This window comes from Neomonachus schauinslandi, chromosome 4 (genome assembly GCF_002201575.2).
Source record: "Neomonachus schauinslandi chromosome 4, ASM220157v2, whole genome shotgun sequence".
NCBI lineage: Eukaryota > Metazoa > Chordata > Mammalia > Carnivora > Phocidae > Neomonachus > Neomonachus schauinslandi.
The window spans coordinates 162,461,525-162,488,404 of NC_058406.1; the positions used below are offsets into that span (position 1 = coordinate 162,461,525).

Genomic DNA, 26,880 nt, shown 5'->3' on the forward strand with positions numbered 1-26,880 from the left:
AATGTTTTATTTTTTAATTTTTTTAAAAGATTTTTTTTATTTATTTGACAGAGAGAGACACAGCTTGAGAAGGAACACAAGCAAGGGGACTGTGAGAAGGAAAAGCAGGCTTCCTGCTGAGCAGCGAGCCCGATGAGGGACTCGATCCCAGGACCCTGGGATCATGACCTGAGCCGAAGGCAGACACTTAACGACTGAGCCACTCAGGTGCCCCTCTACTTGTAATGTTTTAATTATATTATTACATAGGTCCTGTTACCTTAGATCAACTTTGAGCTGAAATCTCTTAGGGCTGAACTATACTGAACTATAGGGTTAGGGATTATGGGAAAAGATGGTTTAAGTAAATATTAATAAATAATTTCAAAAGAGCTTATAGTTAAGGTTGAAAGTATTCTGGTAAAATTTAAAATATTACTAGATATTATTACATTAACTAATTTTAGACATCTGGGTATTTTGTAAACTAAAAATATCAATTGTTTTTAGATTATTTATATGAATGTAAACTCCTATTAAGCATAGTTGAACACTTTCTGTATTTATTTTTGCATAGACTTCTCATATTTTTATTCAGCACAAGTATCTATTCAAAGCATTTTCATTGCATCTTGGGATAAACACAATGTACTAGTTTGAAACTTTTATTCCTATTTCAAGAACTAGTTCTAAAATCCTGTGTGCAGCCTTCCCTGACTTTTTACATTCAGTGGTAGTCGCTCTTCTTACTTCAATAGCATTTCAAAAATACTGTTCTGGTAGTATTTCTCACAGTAAATTTGTAATTACTTTTTTTTTTTTAAGTTATACAGACTACCTGATGGCATAACCTGCATTCTTCGTTTTTATACCTCTCCTCTCCAGTACAATGTCATGCACACAATAAGAGTTAAAACTCGTTGGTGAATAATTATACAAGTAACAATAATTAGTATTTGTTGAACACAAGTCAACAACTGTGCTCTATTTTTCCACACAGCTAACTATGAGGCAGGTTTTTACATTACTAAGAAGTTGAGATTTGAGAGTTGAGGTTATTGCCCAAGACCAGATAGCTAACAAGGGGCAAGTATAGACTCAGTCTAGTTCTCCAACCTCAGAACTAACTAGCAACGGTGGGCAATTTGGTTTTATCTTTCCACTGGGAGAAAATACCTAAGAATTTTTAGCACTTCCACCCAATACCATGTTTAATCCTCACAGAAACCCTAATGTAATACAATGTTACTATTTTACAGATGTGGAAATAGAGCTCTGATAGTTCATGTAACCTGCACAAGGTCTCACACATAGTAGGTGGCAAAAGTGGACTACAGTCCAGTCAATAAAAACTGAATTCTCCTTCTGAGGACGGCTGGACGCTAAGACCACAGGAAACTGTGGTGTGGTATTAATACACAGTTTAAAGAAGATCTAAACCAACATTGTTTATTAGTATTCTTCTTTCTTTTTTACTTTTTATTTCAATGTCAAGAGACTATTTCTAAATGAAGAAAATTGGAAATGGCTTTCTTTTACTGAGTAAAAGTAGAAAGTGAAAAACTATTTTAAGATAATTGAAAGTGAACTAACTGATTTTTTAAAAAATTTTATTTATTTATTTGTGAGAGAGAGCGAGAGCACAAGCAGGGGGGAGTGGCAGGCAGAGGGAGAAGCAGGCTTCTCGCTGGGCAAGGAGTCCAATGCGGGACTCCTTCCCAGGATCCTGGGATCATGACCTGAGCCAAAGACAGATGCTCAACCAATGGAGCCACCAGGCATCCCAAATTAACTGATGTTTTAACTATAGTATAATAGGAAAATTAATTGGAATAGTATTCTATAGAGAACTGAAAATATCTTTGATAAACATTCCAAGTTTTTTCTAATTATTCATTAATTGCATGGCTGTTATTGATAATAAATTAATTAGCTATGCTGATTTATAGTAAGTTAATACATAGATTTTGAGTCCACAGCACACAAGTACCAAGTACCAGATACTATGTGCAGGTTTAGTGTCCGTGTCTTCTTTGTGTTTATAGCGATATTGATGTCAATTCTAAGTACTTAATTGCCTCAATTTATTGAGAATAAATTGGGAACTAGTAATGATCAAAAGATATCACAAAATGAAAATGAAATTAGTGTGACTAAAGAAAAACTATAAAAAATAAACTAAATTATCATACAGTATAAAATAGTATGGACTTGAACACCTCAAAGGAACCTATGCAATCACAATCTCTATCACATATATGCTTTAAATGGTAATGACTTTCAGCAAAATAATAACCATTGCATAACATTAATATTTATTCATATGAAATTTATCAACTTTATAACTTTCTTGGGTTTAACTATAAATATCCTTCAATTTTATAAATGGATAAGAGCTATCAGCAAGACATATTTATATCTAGTTTTATGTTGTGAATTTTGAAGTGGAACTATATAAAAACAATATATTATTATGGGTTCATGAGAATATCAATGCCTTTTAGGAATTAAAAACACTGGCAAATTCATATTTATGACAAAATGAAGTCATTATCTTTAATACTGAAATACATAAATATTTGAGTATATTGGAAATTATAATTTTAAGACTTCTAAGAAATTTAGGTGAATGCTTTAGCTGGTCATATTGTAAATATTTATCCATTAGTTTAGCAAATATTATTTAAATATGTCTATGGTTCAGAAGCTGTTCTAGGCACTGGGAATGCAGCATGAACTAGACCCACCCAGTCCTTAGAGAGGTAAATTTTATAGGACAAGCCACAGGGCTAGTGATTACAAATGCAGGAAAAGTACAGAGTACAATGGTGAGTTATAAAAGAAAAACCTAACTTTCTTTTCATCTATATTTTTTTTTTTTTAAAGATTTTATTTATTTATTTGAGAGAGAGAGAATGAGAGACAGAGAGCACGAGAGGGAAGAGGGCAGAGGGAGAAGCAGACCCCCCGCTGAGCAGGGAGCCCGATGCGGGACTCGATCTCGGGACTCCAGGATCATGACCTGAGCCGAAGGCAGTCGCTTAACCGACTGAGCCACCCAGGCGCCCAAAACCTAACTTTCTTTGAGGTGACAATTTAAACTAAAATTTCAAAAGGGACTTAGAATGATCTGGTTGAAAGGATGGAAGGAATGGTTCATAAAAGTAGCTTGAAGTAAGAAAAGAACATGATATGTTTGGCCAACTACAAGAATTTCTGTTTGGACAAAAAAATATAGAGTGACTGTGAGAGTCATACAGGATGAATTTGGAGATATGGACAAAAGCCAGATCATGGAATCTCCTGTGGGTCATCACCAAGTCTTGGTTTTATTCCTAAGGTCATGGAGAAGCCATTGGAAGCTTCAAAGCAGTGGTGTGATGTGATCAAGTTTTAAAGGCAATTCTGACTACATTGTAGAGCATGGAATAGAAGAACAAAAGCTAATTTGTTTTCTCTAAAATAGCTAGAAAAAAATAAGAAATTAGTTTTGCATTATGTTCATTGACTCATTCAAAATGTCAGTTAAATGACTACTGTCTGCATATACCCTGTAACTCTTTGAGTATCTAATCAGCTACGAGCTTTACAAAATTCTCCTTGTACCACGAGATTGATTTCTCTATTTCTTCCACTCTATCTCAGTCTCTTGAAGGAGGGGGTCATCTATTATCTTTATTTTCTAGAACACATCCTGGTACTCAGTAGGCATCCCAGGCATGTCTGGTAAGCTGGAATTATTTTTATAAAGAATACTGCTTTGATGTCAGCCGATTCCAATTTGGAAATTTGGCCCTGCTAAGAGTCAAGTTTTCAAAGTCTATTGTATGTCTGAAAATATAGCTAAATATTGAGTGTTTTCAAAAACAATACTATTGACATAGGATAATAGGTCTCTTTTATTTCTAACATTTTTTACCCAAAATGTTAAAAGTTTGTGTCTCAAATGTAATAACTAGCTATCTGAAATCACTGAAACAGTTGATTACTGAAGAAGAGTCAGAAGAACCAATTCTAATTAATATAGAGATTTGATAAAAGTATAATAATTTCAGTCACTGAAAAAATAATGTACCATTTAGAATGTTTTCCATACACATAACTTAAACATAAATGAGAAATATTTATTTCAAAAGTAGATGGCACTACCAAATGGCTATTATATTCAGAAACACTATTTTAGAAAGAATATGGGAAAGGACGAAACATGTATTAGCTCTAAAATAGAGTTAGAAGATTTTGACAATTGAGAAAATTTGAGCATTGATTTAGAATTTATCAAGGAAGTAATATGCTTAATATGCTTATGAATGTGGTTCAAAATATTAGATTGAGTAATTTTCAAATCATTTTATTGAGTAACTACTACTATTCTTTTTCCAAAATGAATTATTTTTCCTAGTTTTATAAAATATTAATTTGTAACCCCAGAGTTTCTCATATCACTTGTGAGCAAACTTTGACTAAAGCAGTATTTGTATTATTCCTTGATTTATAAAATAAACTTATGTTTGAGAATTACCTGTCTTTTATTCAATGGGTTACAGAGGAGTTTGTCAATGTTAGCTCATGCAATTTTCCAAAGAGAGTGAAAAAACTGAAGAGAAGAGGGTTTTTCCCTAATGTTCTAATAATATTTACACTTTTTAAATTTCCTGGTACTAAGAAAAAGTTTCTACTTGATTAAGCAAATCATAAATTTTATCATGACTCCTATATTCTTAGCAGTGGAAATATGGTAAGAAAGCGAATAGAGAAGCAAGGTGATGTTGATTTAATTCTTTAAAGGAGACTACTACATGTTAAGAATTCATTTTAGGATGCTTATTAAAGAAAACTAAAGTACCTTCAGTATGGATTTTGATGGAAATGAGCTTCTGAGATATTTTCTGTATGATTTTCAACCAACTTATGGAAAGTTGTCTTGATTTTTCTCCTTCGTGTACACTAAGTACAGAATGCTTTCCATTACTTACATCATGCTCTGTATAAACCATGCCCAACCATGCTACATAAACCATAACCAGTTTGGAGAATATATGATGATGAGTTGGAAATAGAGTTGGAGTAGGTATTTTGTACTTGAAACATGTTCAATTAATATTTCCACCAAAGTATATATCGATATAAATGAAGTCCTTTTATTTTTGACTCTACACTGATTTTTTTTTTTTCATGAACTGCTCAATGAAACTTGCTACCAAGAAACAGAAAAATACTCTTGCTACACTTCCTAATTTTGTAAAAGGTAGACTTATGTTAATTAACTAGAAAATTACCAACATATGATTTGGCCTTTTTTCTATAAAAATTAGAAAGTTAATGGATATTTAAATTTGGATCCATAATCTCAATGAATAGCTGTTACCTCTTCAAAATGAGAAATCTCAGTACAATGATATAGCTCAGACGATAGGTAATTTAGATATAGAAGAGCAAGCTTTATAAAATAATCACCAGATAGAACGTTTCCATTTTGCCCAAATTATCTATTTTCTTAATTGTTAAATAGCATCTGTGTAACATAAAAATTTCATGCAAATACTGAAAATTACTACATAGGATAAATCATCAATGTGGAAATATGTCACACTTATTAATAGAAACTGGCTATTTTATTTTCAAATTATCTCGACATAACTGGCATGTAATATGCAATAGATATTTAGTACTTGTTTTTATTATTCCTTTTATGCTTTCTTTTCTTTCTACTTTACCCCCCCCCCCACCCAATATTTGTATTTCACTTTTTTTTTTTAATTTTTGTGCTTTCAAATTATTCACATTTTGGCTATTACTATCTATATTTTTCAGCTACTTTAAACTTTTTCTTTTGCTTCCTACATCTTGGCTCTCTTTCAGCTCATTCTCTAATTAGAGTCATTACCAAAATATAGCTTTGGCTGTAACTAAATGGGCACAAGTAAAATAACATCCAATACCTCTATGAGTAACAACTGCAAGCTCTTTAGTTCTTTCTATCTGTTCAGCATTTCTTGGTCTTCTCCTTGTACTTTGTGTATCTGCTTGATGAGGAGAGAGCCCGTCCTTGGACGTGTTGGGGTCCAGACCTGAATTTCTGAGATTCGTAACTTGCACCCGCTGTTCCTCGGAAAGTCTATGGATGGTGACAGCTGTAACACTGGATACAGTAACATCTGCAGATGTGCTAGCAACAGCAAAAGCACCAGTGGTAGTCCTGTTATGCTCCTCTAACTCACCAGTGGAGGTAGTGTGGGCCAATGTAGAAGAACCTGTGGGACACAGTAGCACTAGATGCTAACTTTTTCTTTTAAATTTTATTTTTTCTGATAAGTTTAATAAATTATATTCCCTTCTATTACCTTAAGGATAATCAACATGAAGAGGCAAAACACAAACAGGCCACTAGAATGTGAAGTAACCAGATCATATGATTGATTGCTTTGTATCAATCAACCTGTGAATAGATATCACACACAAATATACCACATTTTTAACTGTAATACATTAGGGGGGGGAAAGGCAAAATTGTAAACCCTTTATGTGGTCCTGAATCAATCTTCTTTGTTATTTATCTACAGATGAATATTAGCAACGAATGCCTGGCAAGTGACAAATTTTGACAGAATGGGTAACTGTGTAACCACACTTTTCCCAAAAGTATGCTTTGAATAGTCTGTGCCATATCTCTTCATAATTTCTGGGAAAAATATCAAACATTTCTATTTTAAGGTAAGCAAGTGAAGGAGAATTTAAAATCAAAGCCAAAATTAAAACAAAATGATTTAAAAAATAAAACTCTGAAGTAACTATTCTATGTAAATGTCTATCTTAACCTTGCTTGCCAGAAAACAGCCACATGATAAAATATTCAATGTCATGAGCTATACATGCTTTAGACTTTAGTGGATTGTTTTTGGAAGCTGGGTAATATTTTTCACTATTTTAAAGTAAAAGTTGAGATTAACCAATTTTCAACTAATTAAAAGTAAACAATCATATTTAGAAATGATTGAAATTAACTAATAGCTTGGAACTTTTATTCATGCAAAACTAACTTTAATAAATGGTTGAGAATATCCAAATATCTCATAAGCATTTCATGGCATATATTTCTCTACATTCTTAACCTTATTAAGGTTTCACAGTATTTTAAAAATAGATTTTAAAGGTGCCAAATTAGGGTTTTCTTTTTCTTTTCACTTAAACCTTCTTAAAAGATTGTCCATGGTAGTACATAATTCTTACAAAATGAAAAATGTAACCTTATAATAGAAGTATGAAATGGAATGAAGATATATTCAAAAAGATCTTGACATCTAAAATGCTTAACAAGAAAAAAATACTGAATTTTGGAAGTACAGCTACTAATTAAGAATAATCATCAGGTCCTGGTTAGAAAACTTCTGAGTATTTTTTAAGGCCAATGAGTGGTTTGTTTTCATATACTTGCCTTCTCAATAAACTGCATCTTGAGCTCCTATCCACAAAATATAACTAGATATTATAAACAAAAAGGCATAGGAATATTTAACCATTCTGCAAGAGGAAAATAATTTAGCCACTTAATGTGGTTTGGGCATGCTCTGCTTTTTTTTTTTTTTTTTTTTCCTCTTGTGTTGCAGGCAGGTGGCTAGTAGGGCCGGTAATTCTGATTTCTGCTTTAAAGCCAAAAAGGAAGTCAAACATGGGGTCCTCTCATTCATAAGCAAACAAAGGGACACATGACTGCTACTAATTTTGCCAGCCTAAATTGTTTTACCTTGGTAAATTTGATTGAAAAATTCAAAAGAATTAAATTATTGTATTTTGAGGGAGCCAAAGGTAAATGAGGTATGACAATTATGAGATTATTTTAAAGACCTTTAATATACTCTGAAACATCAGTCAGGAAGAAGTTGCTATTGAATATTTATCCAAGTCACTTTGTGAAGATTATGATCTCCTAAATCCATGTTGATTATGCAAATTGGCCAGTAACATTTACTAAGCTAATATTTAGTAAGATTTTTCTTTAATCACATGATTAAGCAATAACTATGCTTATAATACTAACATTTAGTAATTAACCTCATGGTAAATCAGACATTTGAAATGCCCATGTGCTTATTACTATAAAAACAATCACTTGATCCGTATTATCACCTGGGGAATTTAACTGAACTTTCCACTTTAGAAAGGAAGTATAAGATCAGGGGAGGATGAAAAACTAATACTTTAAAACTTTGCATAACTGTATCATAATTTCCAGAATTTAAATTTTATTTTAAAAGAGGAAACCACTTAACTATAAACGTATGTTGCAAATACAATCTAAAAGTATGAAAAAGAATTTGTACTCTATCTCAAATCTCAATGTTCTAACCTTACTCCACTGGATAGCTATTTATTATATTCTATCACTGAAGTCATTACAGTTAATCACAAATAATCTCTTGTGTTTGGGTCAGTAATTCTGGAATAATTATTGGGAACGTGTCTAGGTTTCTTCTGTAACTCATCCAAGACCTATAGACCAATTCCAAACACACATTTTCTTGAAGACAACAAGATAAATACAGGTCTTGACCAAATTTGAGAGTTAAAACTGATCTTTCTTAGCCTTTAGATCCAGGATTTGCTAGCAATTCCAGACCTAAAATCTTCAGTAATAGAACTCCACTTCTGATTAACAATGGTGGTGATTCAGTACTATCCTCTTAGCCTGAATGCAGAACAGGGTGGAGTGTTGGAATAAAGGATTGAAAAACCAACTTATCTAACAACCATAGTCCAACCAGATATATATTTCAACCAGATATTTTGCTAACTAGTTCCTATGTTTTATGTATATTTTGTGTTCCTATTCTTTCTTCCCCATACTAGAATGCAAGCTCCTTGAAGGCTGAGATTTTTGTTATTTTTTCTATTCACTGCTGAATACCTAGCATCTAGAACGGTGTCTGGTACACAGTAGATGCTCAAGAAATATTCATCAAAAGAAAGAATAAATGAATAAAGTTAGTAATGATGTTAAAATAATATTAACAATAATAATAAAGAGAATAAATTTCACAAATGAAATATGATCATAATTTTTACCCTGGCAAAGTCATATTTCCAACATATAATGAAGAGAAATTCCAAAGAGGAGAACTGACAATTTTGTTTTTAACTTTCAAAGACATCATTTTGAAAAAGTGTGGATTCTGAAGATTTATTTGCATAAGTGAGAGTTACTTGAAGATTTGTGTCATAATTCCCAACCCTTAAAAGTATACAATGTTCATGTGAAATGGGTTTACTTAGAATGTTCAAATTTCTGTAGAGTGAAAAGTAATCATATCTTATAATGGTAGGAGACAGAAGTGCATCTAAATGTAGTTAAATGTTTGATATATAAAATGGAATAACTTCTATAAAAAGTAACATTGATTTCCTTTATAAGGCAAAAATATCATCCATCACCACACAGTTATATCATATATTATATAACGATTTTATCTAAAATGTAGACCAATTTAGAATACTGGTTTTGGTACCACTTTAAATTGGTAGTGTGTGAAACACAGATTTTTAAATTGTCAGAATGCACCATTTATCATTTAACAGTTTAAAAACATTCAACATTTTTGCATACATAACTGTTTTATGAGGTAATTGCCAATGTTGGAAAAAGCCTTAGGATTATGTATAGCAACAATTCATTATTAAGTATATTATATAGCTAATCCAATATTAAAAGATATTTTGTTTTCTTTCAAGAATTTAAGTATGCTACACAATTAAGTAAACATTATTTTTAATAGCACAGTACTAAATGTATATGTTACACAATATACAACCCAAATTAAAGAATAAAATGTACATTCAGAAAATCCATTCTTCATTTGAAATCAAATTATGTATACAAGATGTGTTTTTCACAATTAGATTATCCTGCCATTAAATTGCTTGCAATATATTTAAAAATTAGATGTTTATAATATAAACACAGGTCTAATGTATATTTTATTAATATTCCTTAATAAAACATTTCTCAATATAACAAAAATAAAATGAAATGGTTTACATATATAAGCATGCTTCTATAAATCATAACTATATGTCATCTTTGGAACTATGATAATGGAAAATGACATATGTTACACATATAAATTGGCAAATTTATTTAACAGTAATCCTTACAATATTAAATTTGGACTATATTGTGTATTATAATGAAAATAATGTTTTTGAAGGCTTTCTTATTTCAACAATATATCTTTAAGAGACTAAGCATAATTCATATAAAGCCATTTATAAATGTGTCATTTAGAAAGTGTAACAAATGAAAACTCATTTCATAATTGAATTTTAATCTATGACCAAATTTTTAGCCTTACAGATTTTTGAAACAATTTTGTGCCACTCTGCTTTGTAATTATTGTTTAATTCGTCACAGAACTGAAGAACAGAATATGTTGCTAGAGATATGAGTGGATGGCCCAATACGTACACAGCTACATAAGTACATGTTAAAGATAATTACATATTCAAAGAAGTGGCTTTTAGATATTTATGTTTGGCATGTTATTTTATATACAAAATATATTCTGTTCCATTAATTTTAGTATTTCAAGTGAAACATTTGAATGAAAGTTTAACAAAATAATTCTAAGTGAATAATTTTGTGGCATTATGATATATAATGAAGAAAAATGCAATAAACATTTAACATGAAAACATGCAAAAGGAAAAATATACAAAATAACATCAAAATAAAATCTAAATACAACTAATGCAACAACTCTACTTGAGCCATTATTTAGATATTCTATAAATTTTAACATATGTAATCTAATGTATATGTTGTAGTTCTTCTTCTATTTACTATTACTTGGGTGAAACTTAAAGAAACATGTAAATAAGTGAGGTAACTTTTGAAAACTAATTGCAGCATATGGGAATGAGGTAAAACAAAGCCATTGCTTTGTTACATGCTATAATTTTTAGGAAGCATATTCTGGTTGGGTACATAACTTAGGTATTTTGCACGTTAAACATTATTAATTCCAGTATGCTAAAATCTATATAGCTTCATATTTTTCAGTACAAATTAATGGATGTGTTTGTACTTTGAATATTCAACTTAGAGAAGAGATGGATAAACTGAAATAGAAAGTAGCTTTTAAAGTGTAAAAGAAATATAAATAATCTACTTTGATTAACCGTTACCTAGTATAAAATTGAGTCTCTGACTAGGAGAATTTTAAGTGAAACAATTCTGAAAAAAAAAAATAGTTTGTAATTTAGTTTTAAGGAACAGGTCTATATTAGTCTTATAGTTTTTATTTTAGATTAAAATGTTATATTTATGTTGAAACTACATAAGATTATGATATATAAGATGCACCTCTGAGGAAAAAAAAAAATTCTACCAATTCAACTATGACATGACAATGCAAAAACCCTGCCTACTGCATTCAGATTTCTGAAATGTTAAAATGTGAAAAGATATCGATCTTCACAGAGTTCAAAAGAAATCAGTAATTCAAGTAACAGATTTTCTATGATCACAAATTAATTTAATTAGGTGTGCACTAATTTAAAAATAGAACTGAAACCTTAAATATAGTCTTTCTGAATTGAATATGTATTTATGTTTCTATTTATATCATATATTTCTATTCAAATTTCTGAGCATTAAATAGGGAAGTTAATATTAAATTTTGCAAATGGATTTGTTATTATCAGGTACAAGAGATCAGGCTGATTTAATATGCAAAGTGAGTGAATAAATATTTGCAATCTAAGCTGAAACTAATGATAGCAAGATTTAATGACACATCTACTAAATTCGCACTTACTGTGAGTAAATAATCAATTATAAAACAAATTATTCAACAAGATATTTACTAATGCCAAGTTGTTTACATGCGAGATAAAAATCCCATATTCTGAATTATTTGAAATGTTGATAAATCCACATGCCAAGCAACCATAAATACCTTTATCTAAATGAAATACAGAAAGTATCAAAAGTTTTAGAAAGTATATGGAGAGTACTGTATAGGGCAAACATGACAAAAACCATATATAAAAAATATATATATATGATAAATATATATTTATAACATATATATTGTAAATGTCTGAATGTTATACTAAATATCATCACAGTTTTGTTATAAAAATGTGAGAGAATAGACATCTCATTTCTTAGTACTAAAAATAAAGAGCCTGCTAGGGAAAACTTTTAGAGAGTTGTAAGAGTCTTGAAAATATTCTCTCTCTCTTAAAGGATCATTTCTTGTTTCACCTAGTTGATTAAAATAAAGTTGCAGAATCAAGCTTTCTCATCATGTATTCCTTTTCAAACACTTTGGAAGTCTCGACTATTTATACTGGTGGATCCTAGGGGTCATTTTTTAATGTGCCCAACCACAAACACACACACCACTTGTAGGAATAAATATCCACAAAATACAAACTGAAGTCTTTAGCGTAACGAAGCATAATGTTCTTCCATAAAGGTCACAATACTGACAATAAAACTTAAAGATCTGGGTTTCAAAATAAAACTGATGTCACCCTTTTCACATTTCATGAGAATATGAGAAAGGGACAGATTGCACCTCCACGTCTTTCTAAAACCATCTCCTAGAATCTTGCATTTTTAGGATTCTCTTGTAGCAGCAGTTCTTATCTCTCAGCTAAAATAGAAGTATTTCTCATTCAACAAACAAAATGTAACTTAACACACCCTTGTTTAATTTCCTTCCACACCAAATCTTGTGGAATAGCTGCCAGGTACCTTGGAAGATATAAAATTGCTATTAAGAAAAATGAATACCAGTATCTTTTATTCCAAAGTGTTGCATCAGGAATTCCTTCACTTTCAGGGTCTTGCTGTCTCTGATAATTGATATGTATCAGTAACTTTTTGAAAGTAGGAAGCATGTCTCAAATGGATGCAACCCCACTTCCCCTTGCATGTTTAATGAGTATGAGAGAAGAATGAATAGGGCTAAATGTACTACTTATTTCTAAAAAAGAAATAAATCTTTTCTTTATGTCAATGACTATTTATTGAGTGTTAAGTGTATTTTTAAAGATATCAATATAAGAAATAGAACCTCTCCAGATAAAAACCCTCCATTATAATTTAACTGTAATTGATATGGCATATGATAGAAGAGAAGGAAAAGAGAGGAAGAAACATCCAAGAATATATAAATCACTCCTTCATTTGTGTTTTCTCAAATGGGGGTAGCATTGCCCTTCTCTTCTATTCTCCAGCACTCTTTTCACCCCTCAGAAAATATCTTATAGTGGTGATATTTGGCATTGTGAAGGAGAAAGGAAAGAAGTAAGGGAAAAGAACTGGTGAAGTTACCCTTTCTATCCATCATGGTTAAAAGGAAAAATAAGAGGCTTTATTCTGACCCCATCCATCAAGTCCCTGAGTCCTTCTCACCTTGACTATTTGACTGTATCTGTGTTTACCCTCTATTTCTTCTACAATGGCCTCTAGTTTGTGGAAGGCGGATGTTCTTCATTTTTCATTAATTTTAAGTGTTCCTCTTTTTCTAAAGCCTGAAGTACAAAGTTTACATAACACTGGTTTTGTGTATGTGGTATGATTTGAAAAGAACCAAGGACATATCCTTACCCCAACATTTTTTTTCTGTGTACCCAATGGTACTTAAAGATGCTCTTTGGGATTAGGTATTGTCCTCTTAAGATTTTCCCCTTAAAACCACACAAATAACTTCATGGTTGAGAGAACACCCATCCTAGACTAAATGCTTAACTATTCATTTTGAATTAGTTTAAAGTCTTCTCCTCAAAATAAGTAATAGGGACACTTTGACAAATATGTTCTTGAGGAGTATGAAGCCTGCAATAGATCAGTGAATGCTCCTGGTTGAGGCATTTACCATAAATTGATACCTGGTCCCATGTGATTGTTATATGATTGTAAGACGGGTTCATTACTAACAAGTGGGGTGTAAGGGAGGTGTGGGTGGGTAGGAAAGGGCTGACATAATGAAGGAAAGACTATTACAGTGTTGATCATTGAAAGGTTGCTGAGCAACTGGTGAGTATCTGCATAAATATGTTGAAGTAGAGCAGCCTAATAAGAAACTGAAGCCAAGAAAGGTTTTATTTTCCTGCATCATACACTCTGTAAGCCACTTTTTATTCTATAGCAGCTAATTAATTAGTAGCAGAAGTGATTTGCTTGAAAATAAATGCCAATCTTTGCTGAGAAACGTAGCACGCTGGAGGAAAAAAAAGAAAACAACCTTCAGAAATAGTAAGTACCTGTAGAGTTTATCTTCAAAGGCTACCATTAATCAGAAAGGCACATATGTTACACATTATATATTGGGGTATTATGTATATTTATCTGTTAAGATATTTAAAATATATATTACCATATTGAGAGGTAAATTTTTATATTCCTTCATGTAATTACTCTGCCAAGTTCCTGTTTTTAATTTTTTCACCAAGAATACATTTTATTTCAAGACACTATGCAAACACTATCTTTTACTATCATTAATAAAATAAAGGTATGAATATTATAATAAGGATGGCTGAAATTTACATTTATACTTGGCTTCAAATATGTTTTGGTTCTTTAGTTTATTTATGGAAACAGATGTGTTAAAATTGAGAGATAAAATGTGGACATCTGACTGAGGAGGATCTCAAAAATCATCTATTCTAACATTGTGACATCTGGCCAACTCTCTTCGACACTTTCTAATCACGGAGGAGAAAGTTTGATCCTCTGGGTGATACATATCAGAAGGTTAATTAGAGCTTCCCTCAATCAAATCTTCCCTGGGGAAGAGACACATAAATTTGTATTTTAAATACAAAGGAATCCCATCTTTTTTAGAGCAGAAGTTACTTGGAAAAATTAGAGCAAAATATGAACAAAGATATTCAGCAAGGAACTCGTGCTTTTACATTTTTTGTAGATGTTGGAAAAATAAACTTTACCTCATAATTATTCTAGAGAAAGCAAATATTATTTACTTAATCTTTTTTTTTAGAAACCTGGATTTATTTTATTGTTTTATTTTTTATAAAGATTTCTTTTATTTATTTGACAGAGACAGAGAAAGGGAGAGCACAGGCAGGGGGAGTGGCAGGCAGAGGGAGAGGCAGGCTCACTGCCGAGGAAGAAGCTCAACGTGGGGCTCAATCCCAGGACCCCGGGACCATGACCCGAGCCGAAGGCAGCCGCTTAACCAACTGAGCCACCCAGGCGACCCTACTTAATGAATTTTTCTATTCTTCATCATTTCTACACTGAAGAAAGAAAGTGAGGATTTTTCCTTTTCTATGTTGCAGTTGCATTTCAAATATCTGACTTTAAAACCTGAGACAGTCCACCTTCCTCTTTTGTATTTCACAAACATGAATTAAATAACTACTGTGCCTTAAGCACAAATACATCCCCCCAACACACAAACACCCACACACTTTCTCTCTCTCTCACGTATCCCCATCCCTGTCTTACAAGTAAACTGTCATGAATTTAAAAAATCAGAGCCATTGTAATATGTTCAATATTCATTTCATAGAGAACTATGAAAATACACCTGGAAAGCCCTTAGCTATCCTTCCAAAATAGGACAGACTTTCTAGTGGAAAAGACATTGGAATCGAGTCTAAAGGATGAGCAGATTTCATCCAGTGCATGAGGAATCAACGAACCTAGTCAGAGGTAACCCCTTAGAAAAAAAAGGTGTGGTAGGGGAAAATGCAAGACATACTCAGACAATTGCAAATTATTTGGTATGGCAGGAATGAAGAGAGAGTGGTAGCAGATTTGGTAGACAGAGACCAATGCTTGAAGAGCCAAAAAATTTTGACTGGAAAAGGACGCTTGAAAAGATAAGGCATCAATGAGAATATTAAGCAGAAGACTGATATGACAAGATTGTCACTTTAGGATTGTAAGGATTGTAATTGCTGTCATGTGGACAAGATGTTAGAGCTATATGGACGAAAGGCAGGGCAAATATTTAGCTGACTCCACCATATGGCTATGTAAGTACCTTGAAATAGGGTTGTTAGATTTAGTAAATAAAAACATAGGACACTCACTTGAATTTGAATGTCAGATAAACATTTTTTTTTTCCTGTAAGTATATCCTATGCAACACTTGGGACAGATTTATAATAAAAACTATCCACTGTTTATCTAAAATTCAAATTCAACCAAGAATCCTGGATATTATCTGGAAACCTACTTTGAAAGCAATTCAGTCTTACAAACTCTGAAAATTTTCTGCATACCACACAAGTAAAAACTATTAACAAATATTGATTCATTTAATGTAATACGCTTTGATTGATCCTATGAAAACTTATGGGATGCAGAGAGTAGGCATGATGACATCACAAGAACATCTAGAGAAAATTCATACAAGCATCTTTTTATAAGATGAAAACTAAAAGGAGAGAAGGCAAGTTGAATGAGGTGTGCTAAGATCTTTCATTCCATTTGTATTTAAATTCTATATTCTATATTCTATATATTCTATATTCTATATTCTTTTTAGTATTAAAAATAGCTAATAGCTAAAAATAGCTATTTCTTCATTATAAACTATATATTCTATACTTGAAGGAGAAAATAATATTAAGAATTAAATCTATAGATGACTCATACAAAACATTGCCAGTTCTCTTATAGATTCAATCCAAAGAAACCTGAATTGAAGATATTTCCAGCAAGAACTTAATGGACTTTGAATTGTATCCAAGCACTAGAAATGGCAATGAATACTGAATAAATATATCATCCTCAAATTATCAAGTAGGCCTTTTTGACCTGTCTTTTCCCATCCTTGTTTTTTTTCAGATGATAGAAAATATAAAATGAAAGAAGAAAATTTGGTTATCTCTCTCTGCCCCATATATATATATATATATATATAAAATGTATATATATGAATATATATATGTTCTGATATATAGAGACTTATAAGCTCTCTATACATAGAGAGAGAGTATATATATAGGATATATATATATATATATATCCTATATATATATTCCTGTAAAACTATATATGTATACCTATTATGTATATCTAATTCTATAGAGAGACGCACATAACCACTATACACACTATACACATACATATCTATATCCTCTGAATTCTGAAATAGCTTCCTGGAGTAAAGATGTTCTATTTGATCAAGATCACATACATTTTAATTGGCAGACTTTCTGATGAAAAAGATTAATTAAAGCAAAGGAAGGTTTCTTACCCATTAAAGTGGTTTTAAATATCTAAAAATTTTGTATCTAACCAGATGATTTTGGCATATTGTAATTGCAAAGGTGATAATATGAGTATCCAAATGTTTTTCTGAAGTACATTCTTAATTTTTATAAATTTTATAAAGGTGATAGAAACTTGCTCTTCTCACTTGTGGGATGGTATCTTTGTATCTCCCCAAATTTCTGAAGAGTTGATTAAGACACTACAAACATATTTGGCATTCCAATATGTTTACTTTAAGTGACTAGATAACAGAACTATTTAAACAAACATGTTATAAAGAGCAACACCATTTACTGAGTACTAATTATGTTTTAGACACAGTCATAATTAGTTTATTTCATCCTCAAAAGTTCCTGTAAGCTGGGAATATTAAAACTCAAAGCAGCTTCAAACATAAACTGACTCACTTTGCTAGTAAGCGGGAAGCTGGGATTTGGACCTAAATTGTGCAATCCCAAAACCACAATCCTACATCCTGCAAAATCGATACACCTCTATTTATCTTCCTCAATACAATACAGCATGTAAACACTTGTGTCTGAATCAACTTGTAAGTTATTTATTTATGCTTGGTTTTCATTGTATTTCTTCCCCATCACTTGCTTCTCCAACACAGGTCTGTTTCTAGGTCCTTCTTGCAATTCCCTTGCCTCAGGGGAGGATGGTTCTGTAGGGCTAAAAGGGAAATTTGCTCTAAGATCTCTCCATATCTTTCATTTCCTAACAGTTTAGGCCTCTTCAGGGGATTACATCAAGTGACAGGAGAGGGGAGATGACTAGGGTAGAGGCTAGAGGGCCAAGGAGAGGCAATAAAGATGACATAACACTGTCCCCCCTCCCCCCCTGCACTGCAGGAAACTGTAAGGGTCCAGGAACCTGCACTCTCACCTTTGGCTAAAATCTCATCTTGGGCTTGTTACACTTTGCTTTCAAGGGAACTGTGGGCTTAAACGACTGGGTGCCTTTCTCCCCTTGTCCATACACTGCAAAGGCCCTTTCGATTCTTGCGCAACACAAGGGAAGAAGAAGATGCCATTGTTTCTTCCACCCTCCCTCCAAAGGACCTGAACAGAATTTTCCTCCTTTTATGTACAATGGCAGCTCTCAAATGCATTTGAATTCAAAAGAACAAAGTAACATTCCTTGCCCATTCAAGTCTGTGGATAAATTTCATACCTCTTTCACTTGCAAATACAACCAAAATGCACACCACACCCTAATAGCCTGTCTTGTCATTGTTTTTCATTTCAGCTTGATACACGGTGCCCCTGTGTTCTATTTCCTCCTTTAATTATTACAGTTTTTCCCTCATAAAACCATTCTTAGTAACCTAATTTTACTTATCTTTAAAAATTATCTGCTGCTTAATAGCTAAAAGACTCACATTATCATCCCTGAGGCTTCATACCATGTTGCTAAACTGGATCATTTTTTTTTTTTAAGCATGAACAAAGTTTCTGTAAATTTCTGGGTCTAACTCTTAACTACAAGGACTTCTCCAACCTTCAGAATATTTCATGGAAGGTCTACTTTCTTTTTTTCTCAGTCCCACATAAATCATATTATTCAAGAAGAGTAGATACTTTCCTATAAGGACTTGCCCTAAAGACCCACATAAATCATATTATTCAAGAAGAGTAGATACTTTCCTATAAGGACTTGCCCTAAAGACCCAGGAATCAATTAGTTTTCAGCAACTATTCCGTGCTGATTCAAAGTCCTATTAATCATAGCCTATAACAATTACCCATCATTTACTTCTAGTAAGTTCCATGATAAACATTTTACATTTAATCTTTGTAACAATCATAGGTGGTAGCTTATAATTCATACAGTCAAGGGTAAATACCTTGATTAAGGGCATTTATTCATATATTCAACTCATGTATTTATTCAACAAGAATTTATTGAGTCCTATTCCATGTCAGGCACTGAATGATCCAGAGGTCAGTAGCAGACAGTATGTTTCCTAAGAGAGATTACATTCAAGTGAAGGAGCCAAGGAATGTACCAATTAATATAATAGCTGGTGGTGAAACACAAAGTGACATTTGAGCTAAAAACCTTAAAAAATGAAAAAGTGAAACATAAAAATAAAATACCTGATTGATCTGGCACTTTTATTCAGTCAGATTCCTTGGCTTGCATTGTTAATCTTGGTGATATACTGTTTCCTATTCAGTTATGATTTAGGCATTTCACTTTATTTCTCTATAACTATGTTCCATGGTCTCTTGTGCTCCATATTTCTATGAAATAATATGCATTTTTATTCAAGATATTATATTTTGATAATAAAATTTAAATATGTGAATTCCACATGTCATGAATAAAAATTAATAGCATCACTATTTTTGTTTTACGCAAATACACATATTATTTTTTTTTAAAGATTTTATTTACTTATTTGACAGAGAGAGACACAGTGAGAGAGGGAACACAAGCAAGGGGGAGTGGGAGAGGGAGAAGCAGGCTTCCCGCAGAGGAGAGAGCCCGATATGGGACTCGATCCCAGGACCCTGGGACCATGACCTGAGCCGAAGGCAGTTGCTTAACAACTGAGCCACCCAGGCGCCCCACATATATATTAGATGTCTACTCTACTAGTCACTGTTACATGATAGGATACAATGGTGAGTTAGAGAGATGGTGTAAGTCGAGAAACAAGAAAAAACTAAAAAAATATGATGACACTATGTTACTGTGTTAGATTAATGTGGCCACAAATTCTTTGCAACTCTTTCTATCAAGAGGTAGAGTCTGTTTCCTCACCTCTTGGATACAGGCTGTCTTCATGACTTGCTATGACCAACAGAATATAGCAGAAGTGATACTGTGTGAGTTCTAGAGTCTCAGTTCCAAAAGGCCTTGTAGTTTCCACCTTTACTCTCTTGGGATAGTTCCATGAGACTGCTGTGTAAGGAAATATGTCTAGCATATTAGAAGATAAAGGGCACAAGCAGGGGAACTGAAGGGCCCCAGCTGACAGTGCTGAGTGAAGCCATATTGGGCCTTGCATCCCAGTTAACTCTCCAGCTTAATGCAGCTACCTATGCAAGCCAAGAGGCAGCCTGAGAACCAATAAAATTATGAGAAGTCATAAAGAATTATTGTTTTAAACCTGTAAGACTTGGGGTAGCTTTTTCAAGCCATGGTTAACTAATACAATAAGTGAAATGCAGAGTTTTATAGGAATATATAATAGAAACACTAATCTGGTCTTGGAAGTGACTTAATGAAAAGAAGCTTCCTGAAGGAAATGTTTTAGATTCAAATAAGAAAGATGAATAGGTGAAAAGAGAGGAAAGAGATATAGTCCAGTAGAGTGCTACATGTATAAAGGTCAGGAGGCATGACAGATTTTGTTAGTTTCTAGGAATAAAGATCATTTAATATGTGTAAATCACAGACTGCAAGCAGAGAACCCAAGAATTTAAGCTGAAAATAGGGGGCGGAGCAAGATGGCAGAGGAGTAGGAGACCTGGATTTCGTCTCCTCTCAGGAATTCAGCTGGATAGGGATCAAACCATTCTGAACACCTACAAACTCAACAGGATATCGAAGAGAAGAATAGCAACAACTCTCTCATCAGAAAAGCGACCACTTTCTGGAAGGTAGGACGTGCGGAGAAGTGAATCCGAGGTGATATTCGGGAGGATAGACGGCAGGGGAGGGGCCTCCGACGGCCACTTCTGGCAAGTGATAGAGCCGCGGAGCACAAAATCGGAACTTTTAAAAGTCTGCTCCGCTGGGCGCCTGGGTGGCTCAGTTGGTTCAGCAACTGCCTTCGGCTTAGGTCATGATCCCAGGGTCCTGGGATCGAGTCCCACATTGGGCTCCCTGCTCAGTGGGAGGCCTGCTTCTCCCTCTCCCACTCCCCCTGCTTGTGTTCCTGCTCTCGCTGTCTCTGTCTCTGTCAAATAAATAAATAAAATCTTTAAAAAAAAAAAAAGTCTGCTCCGCTGACGGACGTCACTCCGGTGGCTAAGCAGGGGGTGGAAACCTCGGGGACAGTGTGGTCTCAGGACCCTGGGGGTCACAGAAAGACCGGGGGTGCCTGAGTGTGGCAGAGCTCCCAGGTATCGGAGCAGGGAAGCCGGCTGCAGAGGTGGAGCCCAGGCGAGGGCTCTCAGCTCGGGGTTGCCATAAACCGTGATCCGCAGCACAGTTGGGCCATTGCTCCTCCAGCAGGGACCCAACAAGAGGCAGATCCGGGGAGACTCACCTTCCTCCCCTGGGAGGAGCGGTGCGGGAGCACACTGCAGGGTTCTGCTGTATTTGGAGACTCCACACGGGGTTGGGTGCCGGAGATAGAAATGCGCGGTCACAGGCCGGGTGAGCACGGAGTGCGGCTGGAGACCGGGGAGACGGGAGTGACTGATGGCTTTTCTCTGGGGGCTCATTGAGGAGCAGGGCCCTGAGTTCTCGGCTCCTCTGAGGAGGAGATTGGGAGGCCGCCATTTTCACTCTCCGCCTCCAAAGCTGTATGGAACGCTCGCAGGGAACAAAAGCTCTGGAGAGCAACCCGAGCAGATTACTTAGCCCGGACCAGGCAAGGGTGGGGCAATTCCGCCTCCGGCAAAGACATTTGGGAACCACGGCAACAGGCCCGTCCCCCAGAAGATCAGCAAGAATAGCCAGCCAAGACCAAGTTTACCGATCAATGAGAACGGCAGAACTCCAGTTCTAGGGGAATACTGCACATAGAATTCATGGCTTTTTACCATGATTCTTTAGTTTTTCAAACTTAATTTTTTTTAACTGTCTTTTTTCTTTCTTTTCTTTTTCTTGAATTTTTCTTTTTCCCTTTTTCAACCAACATCTTATCAATCCCTTTTTTAAAAAACACTTGTATTTTTCATTTTTAGAGTCATATTCTATCCCTTCATAGTAGTTACCTGTATTTTGGCATATATTTATAAGTTGTTCTCTCTTTAAAGTTTTGAGATAGTTTCTTCTAACAGATCAAAATATACCCTAAATCTCTAGTGTATGGTTTTTTTCTACTCCCCTGCCTGATCACATTCTCTCCCTTTTTTTTTCTTTTTTTAAATCCTCTTCTTTCTTTTTCAAACAACTTCTTATCAATTCCTTTTATAAAATTTTTTATAATTTCCATCTTTACAGTCATATTCCATCCCTTCATCATATCAACCCTTATTTTTGTACACATATAAGTTTTTCTTTCTTTAAAATTTTGGGAGGTACTTTCTTCTAACAGACCAAAATACACCCAAAATCTAGTGTGTGGCACTGATCTATATACCAGCCTGATCATATTTGATCACATTCTGGTTTTATGTTGTTGTTGTTTTGTTTTGTTCTGTTTTTGTTTGTTTTTATCTTTATCTTTTTTTTTTCTTTTTATTTTTTCTGTCTTTCCCTTTCTTTTCCCACTGATCAGGTCTTTTCTGATTTGTTTAGAGTATATTTTCTGGGGACATTGTTATTCTGCTAGCATTTTGTTCTCTCATTAATCTGTTCTCCTCTGCATAAAATGACAAGATGGAAAAATCACCTCAACAAAAGAACAAGAGGTAGTACCGACTGCCAGGGACCTACTCAATACGGACATTAGTACGATGTCAGATCTAGAGTTCAGAATCATCGCTTTAAAGATACTAGCTGGGCTTGAGAAAAGCATGGAAGTTATTAGAGAAACCCTTTCTGGAGAAATAAAAGAACTAAAATCTAACCAAGTCGAAATCAAAAAGGCTATTAATGAGGTGCAATCAAAAATGGGGGCACTAACTGCTAGGATAAATGAGGCAGAAGAGAGAATCAGTGATATAGAAGACCAAATGATGGAAAATAAAGAAGCTGAGAAACAGAGAGATAAACAACTACTGGATCACGAGGCCAGAATTCGAGAGATAAGTGATACCATAAGACGGAACACATTAGAATAATTGGGATCCCAGAAGAAGAAGAAAGAGAGAGAGGGGCAGAAGGTATAATGGAGCAAATTATAGCAGAGAACTTCCCTAATTTGGGGAGGGAAACAGGCATCAAAATCCAGGAAGCACAGAGAACCCCTCTCAAAATCAATAAAAATAGGTCAACACCCCGACATCTAATAGTAAAACTTACGAGTCTCAGAGACAAAGAGAAAATCCTGAAAGCAGCTCGGGAGAAGAGATATGTAACCTACAATGGTAGAAAAATTAGATTGGCAACAGACCTATCCACAGAGACCTGGCAGGCCAGAAAAGACTGGCAGGATATATTCAGAGTACTAAATGAGAAAAATATGCAGCCAAGAATACTATATCCAGCTAGGCTGTCACTGAAAATAGAAGGAGAGATAAAAAGCTTCCAGGACAAACAAAAACTAAAGGAATTTGCAAACACAAAAGCAGCTCTACAAGAAATCTTGAAAGGGGTCCTCTAAGCAAAGAGAGACCCTAAAAGCATCATAGACCAGAAAGGAACACAGACAATATACAGTAACAGTCCCCTTACAGGCAATACAATGGCACTAAATTCCTATGTTTCAATAGTTACCCTGAATGTAAATGGGCTAAATGCCCCAATCAAAAGACACAGGCTATCAGATTGGATTAAAAAACAAGACCCATCAATATGCTGTCTGCAAGAGACTCATTTTAGAACCAGAGACACCCCCAGATTGAAAGTGAGGGGGTGGAAAACCACTTACCATGCTAATGGACACCAAAAGAAAGCTGGGGTGGCAATCCTTTTTTCAGACAAATTAGATTTTAAACCGAAGACTGTAATAAGAGATGAGGAAGGACACTATATCCTACTTAAAGGGTCTATTGAACAAGAAGATCTAACAGTTGTAAATATCTATGCCTCTAACATGGGAGCATCCAATTATATAAGGCAATTAATAACAAAAGCAAAGAAACACATCGACAACAATACAATAATAGTGGGGGACTTTAACACCCCCCTCACTGAAATGGACAGATCATCTAAGCAAAAGATCAACAAGGAAATAAAGACTTTAAATGACACACTGGACCAAATGGACTTCACAGACATATTCAGAATATTCCACCCCAAAGCAACGGAATACACATTCTTCTCTAGTGCCCATGGAACATTCTCCAGAATAGATCACATCCTAGGTCATAAATCAGGTCTCAACCGGTACCAAAAGATTGGGATCATTCCCTGCCTATTTTCAGACCAGAATGCTTTGAAACTAGAACTCAATCACAAGAGGAAAGTCGGAAAGAACTCAAATACATGGAGGCTACAGAGTATCCTACTAAAGAATGAATGGGTCAACCAGGAAATTAAAGAAGAATTTAAAAAATTCATGGAAACCAATGAAAATGAAAACACAACTATTCAAAATCTTTGGGATGCAGCAAAGGCAGTCCTTAGAGGAAAGTATATAGCAATACAAGCCTTTCTCAAGAAACAAGAAAGGTCTCAAGTACACAACCTAACCCTCCACCTAAAGGAGCTGGAGAAAGAACAGCAAATAAAGCCTAAACCCAGCAGGAGAAGAGAAATAATAAAGATCAGAGCAGAAATCAATGAAATAGAAACTAAAAGAACAGTAGAACAGATCAATGAAACTAGGAGCTGGTTCTTTGAAAGAATTAACAAGATTGATAAACCCCTGGCTAGACTTATCAAAAGGAAAAGAGAAATGACCCAAATCAACAAAATCATGAATGAAAGAGGAGAGATCACAACCAACACCAAAGAAATACAAACAATTTTAAGAACATAGTATGAGCCACTCTATGCCAGCAAATTAGATAACCTGGAAGAAATGGATGCATTCCTAGGGAAGTATCAACTACCAAAACTGAACCAGGAAGAAATTGAAAACCTGAACAGACCTATAACCACTAAGGAAATTGAAGCAGTCATCAAAAATCTCCCAACAAACACAAGCCCAGGGCCAGATGGCTTCCCAGGGGAATTCTACCAAACATTTAAAGAAGAATTAATACCTATTCTTCTGAAACTGTTCCAAAAAATAGAAATGGAAGGAAAACTTCCAAACTCATGTTATGAGGCCAGCATTACCTTGATCCCAAAACCAGACAAAGATCCCATCAAAATGGAGAATTACAGACCAATATCCCTGATGAACACGGATGCAAAAATTCTGACCAAAATACTAGCCAAAAGGATCCAACAGTACATTAAAAGGATTATTCATGACAACGAAGTGGGATTTATCCCTGGGCTGCAAGGTTGGTTCAACATCCGCAAATCAATCAACGTGATACAATACATTAACAAAAGAAAGAACAAGAATCATATGATCCTCTCAATAGATGCAGAAAAAGCATTTGACAAAGTACAGCATCCTTTCTTGATCAAAACTCTTCAGAGTATAGGCATAGAGGGTACATAACTCAATATCATAAAAGCTATCTATGAAAAACCCACAGCAAATATCATTCTCAATGGGGAAAAACTGAAAGCTTTCCCCCTAAGGTCAGGAACATGGCAGGGATGTCCACTATCACCACTGCTATTCCACATAGTATTGGAAGTCCTAGCCACAGCAATCAGACAACAAAAAGAAAACAAAGGCATCCAAATCGGCAAAGAAGAAGTCAAACTCTCACTCTTTGCAGATAATATGATACTTTATGTGGAAAACCCCAAAGACTCCACCCCAAAACTGCTAGAACTCATACAGGAATTCAGTAAAGTGGCAGGATATAAAATCAATGAACAGAAGTCAGTGGCATTCCTATACCACAACAACAAGACAGAAGAAAGAGAAATTAAGGAGTCGATCCCATTTACAATTGCACCCAAAACCATAAGATACCTAGGAATAAATCTAACCAAAGAGGCAAAGGATCTGTACTCAGAAAACTATAAAATACTCATGAAAACAATTGAGGAAGACACAAAGAAATGGAAAAAACGTTCCATGCTCATGGATTGGAAGAACAAATATTGTGAAGATGTCAATGCTACCTAGAGCAATCTACACATTCAATGCAATCCCCATCAAAATACCATCCACTTTTTTCAAAGAAATGGAACAAATAATCCTAAAATTTGTATGGAACCAGAAAAGACCCCACATAGCCAGAGGAATGTTGAAGAAGAAAAGCAAAGCTGGGGGCATCACAATTCCAGACTTCCAGCTCTATTACAAAGGTGTCATCATCAAGACAGTATGGTACCGGCACAAAAACAGGCACATAGATCAATGGAACAGGATAGAGAGTCCAGAAATGGACCCTCAACTCTATGGTCAACTCATCTTCGACAAAGCAGGAAAGAATGTACAATGGAAAAAAGACAGTCTCTTCAACAAATGGTGTTGGGAAAATTGGACAGCCACATGTAGAAGAATGAAACGGGACCCTTTCCTTACACCACACACAAAAATAGACTCAAAATGGTTGAAAGACCTCAATGTGAGACAGGAGTCCATCCAAATCCTAAAGGAGAACACAGGCAGCAACCTCTTCGACCTCAGCCACAGCAACTTCTTCCTAGAAACATCGCCAAAGGCAAGGGAAGCAAGGGCAAAAATGAACTATTGGGACTTCATCAAGATAAAAAGCTTTTGCAAAGCAAAGGAAACAGTCAACAAAACCAAAAGACAACCGACAGAATGGGAGAAGATATTTGCAAATGACATATCAGATAAAGGGCTGGTATCCAAAATCTATAAAGAACTC

General features: G+C 34.4%; 1 protein-coding gene across 3 annotated transcripts in view; it reads right to left on the reverse strand.

Moving 5' to 3' along the window:
• Nucleotides 1-26,880, reverse strand: part of CSMD3 (CUB and Sushi multiple domains 3) — a 1,204,765-nt gene that overhangs the window by 709,215 nt on the left and 468,670 nt on the right. The window contains exon 7 of one of the 3 annotated variants that reach the window (XM_021688377.1): nucleotides 5,922-6,233. The exons of the other annotated variants lie outside the window; for them this stretch is intronic. Coding sequence (XP_021544052.1) covers nucleotides 5,922-6,233 — 312 coding nt within the window. The remainder of the gene's footprint in view (nucleotides 1-5,921; nucleotides 6,234-26,880) is intronic. 3 annotated transcript variants of the gene reach the window in all.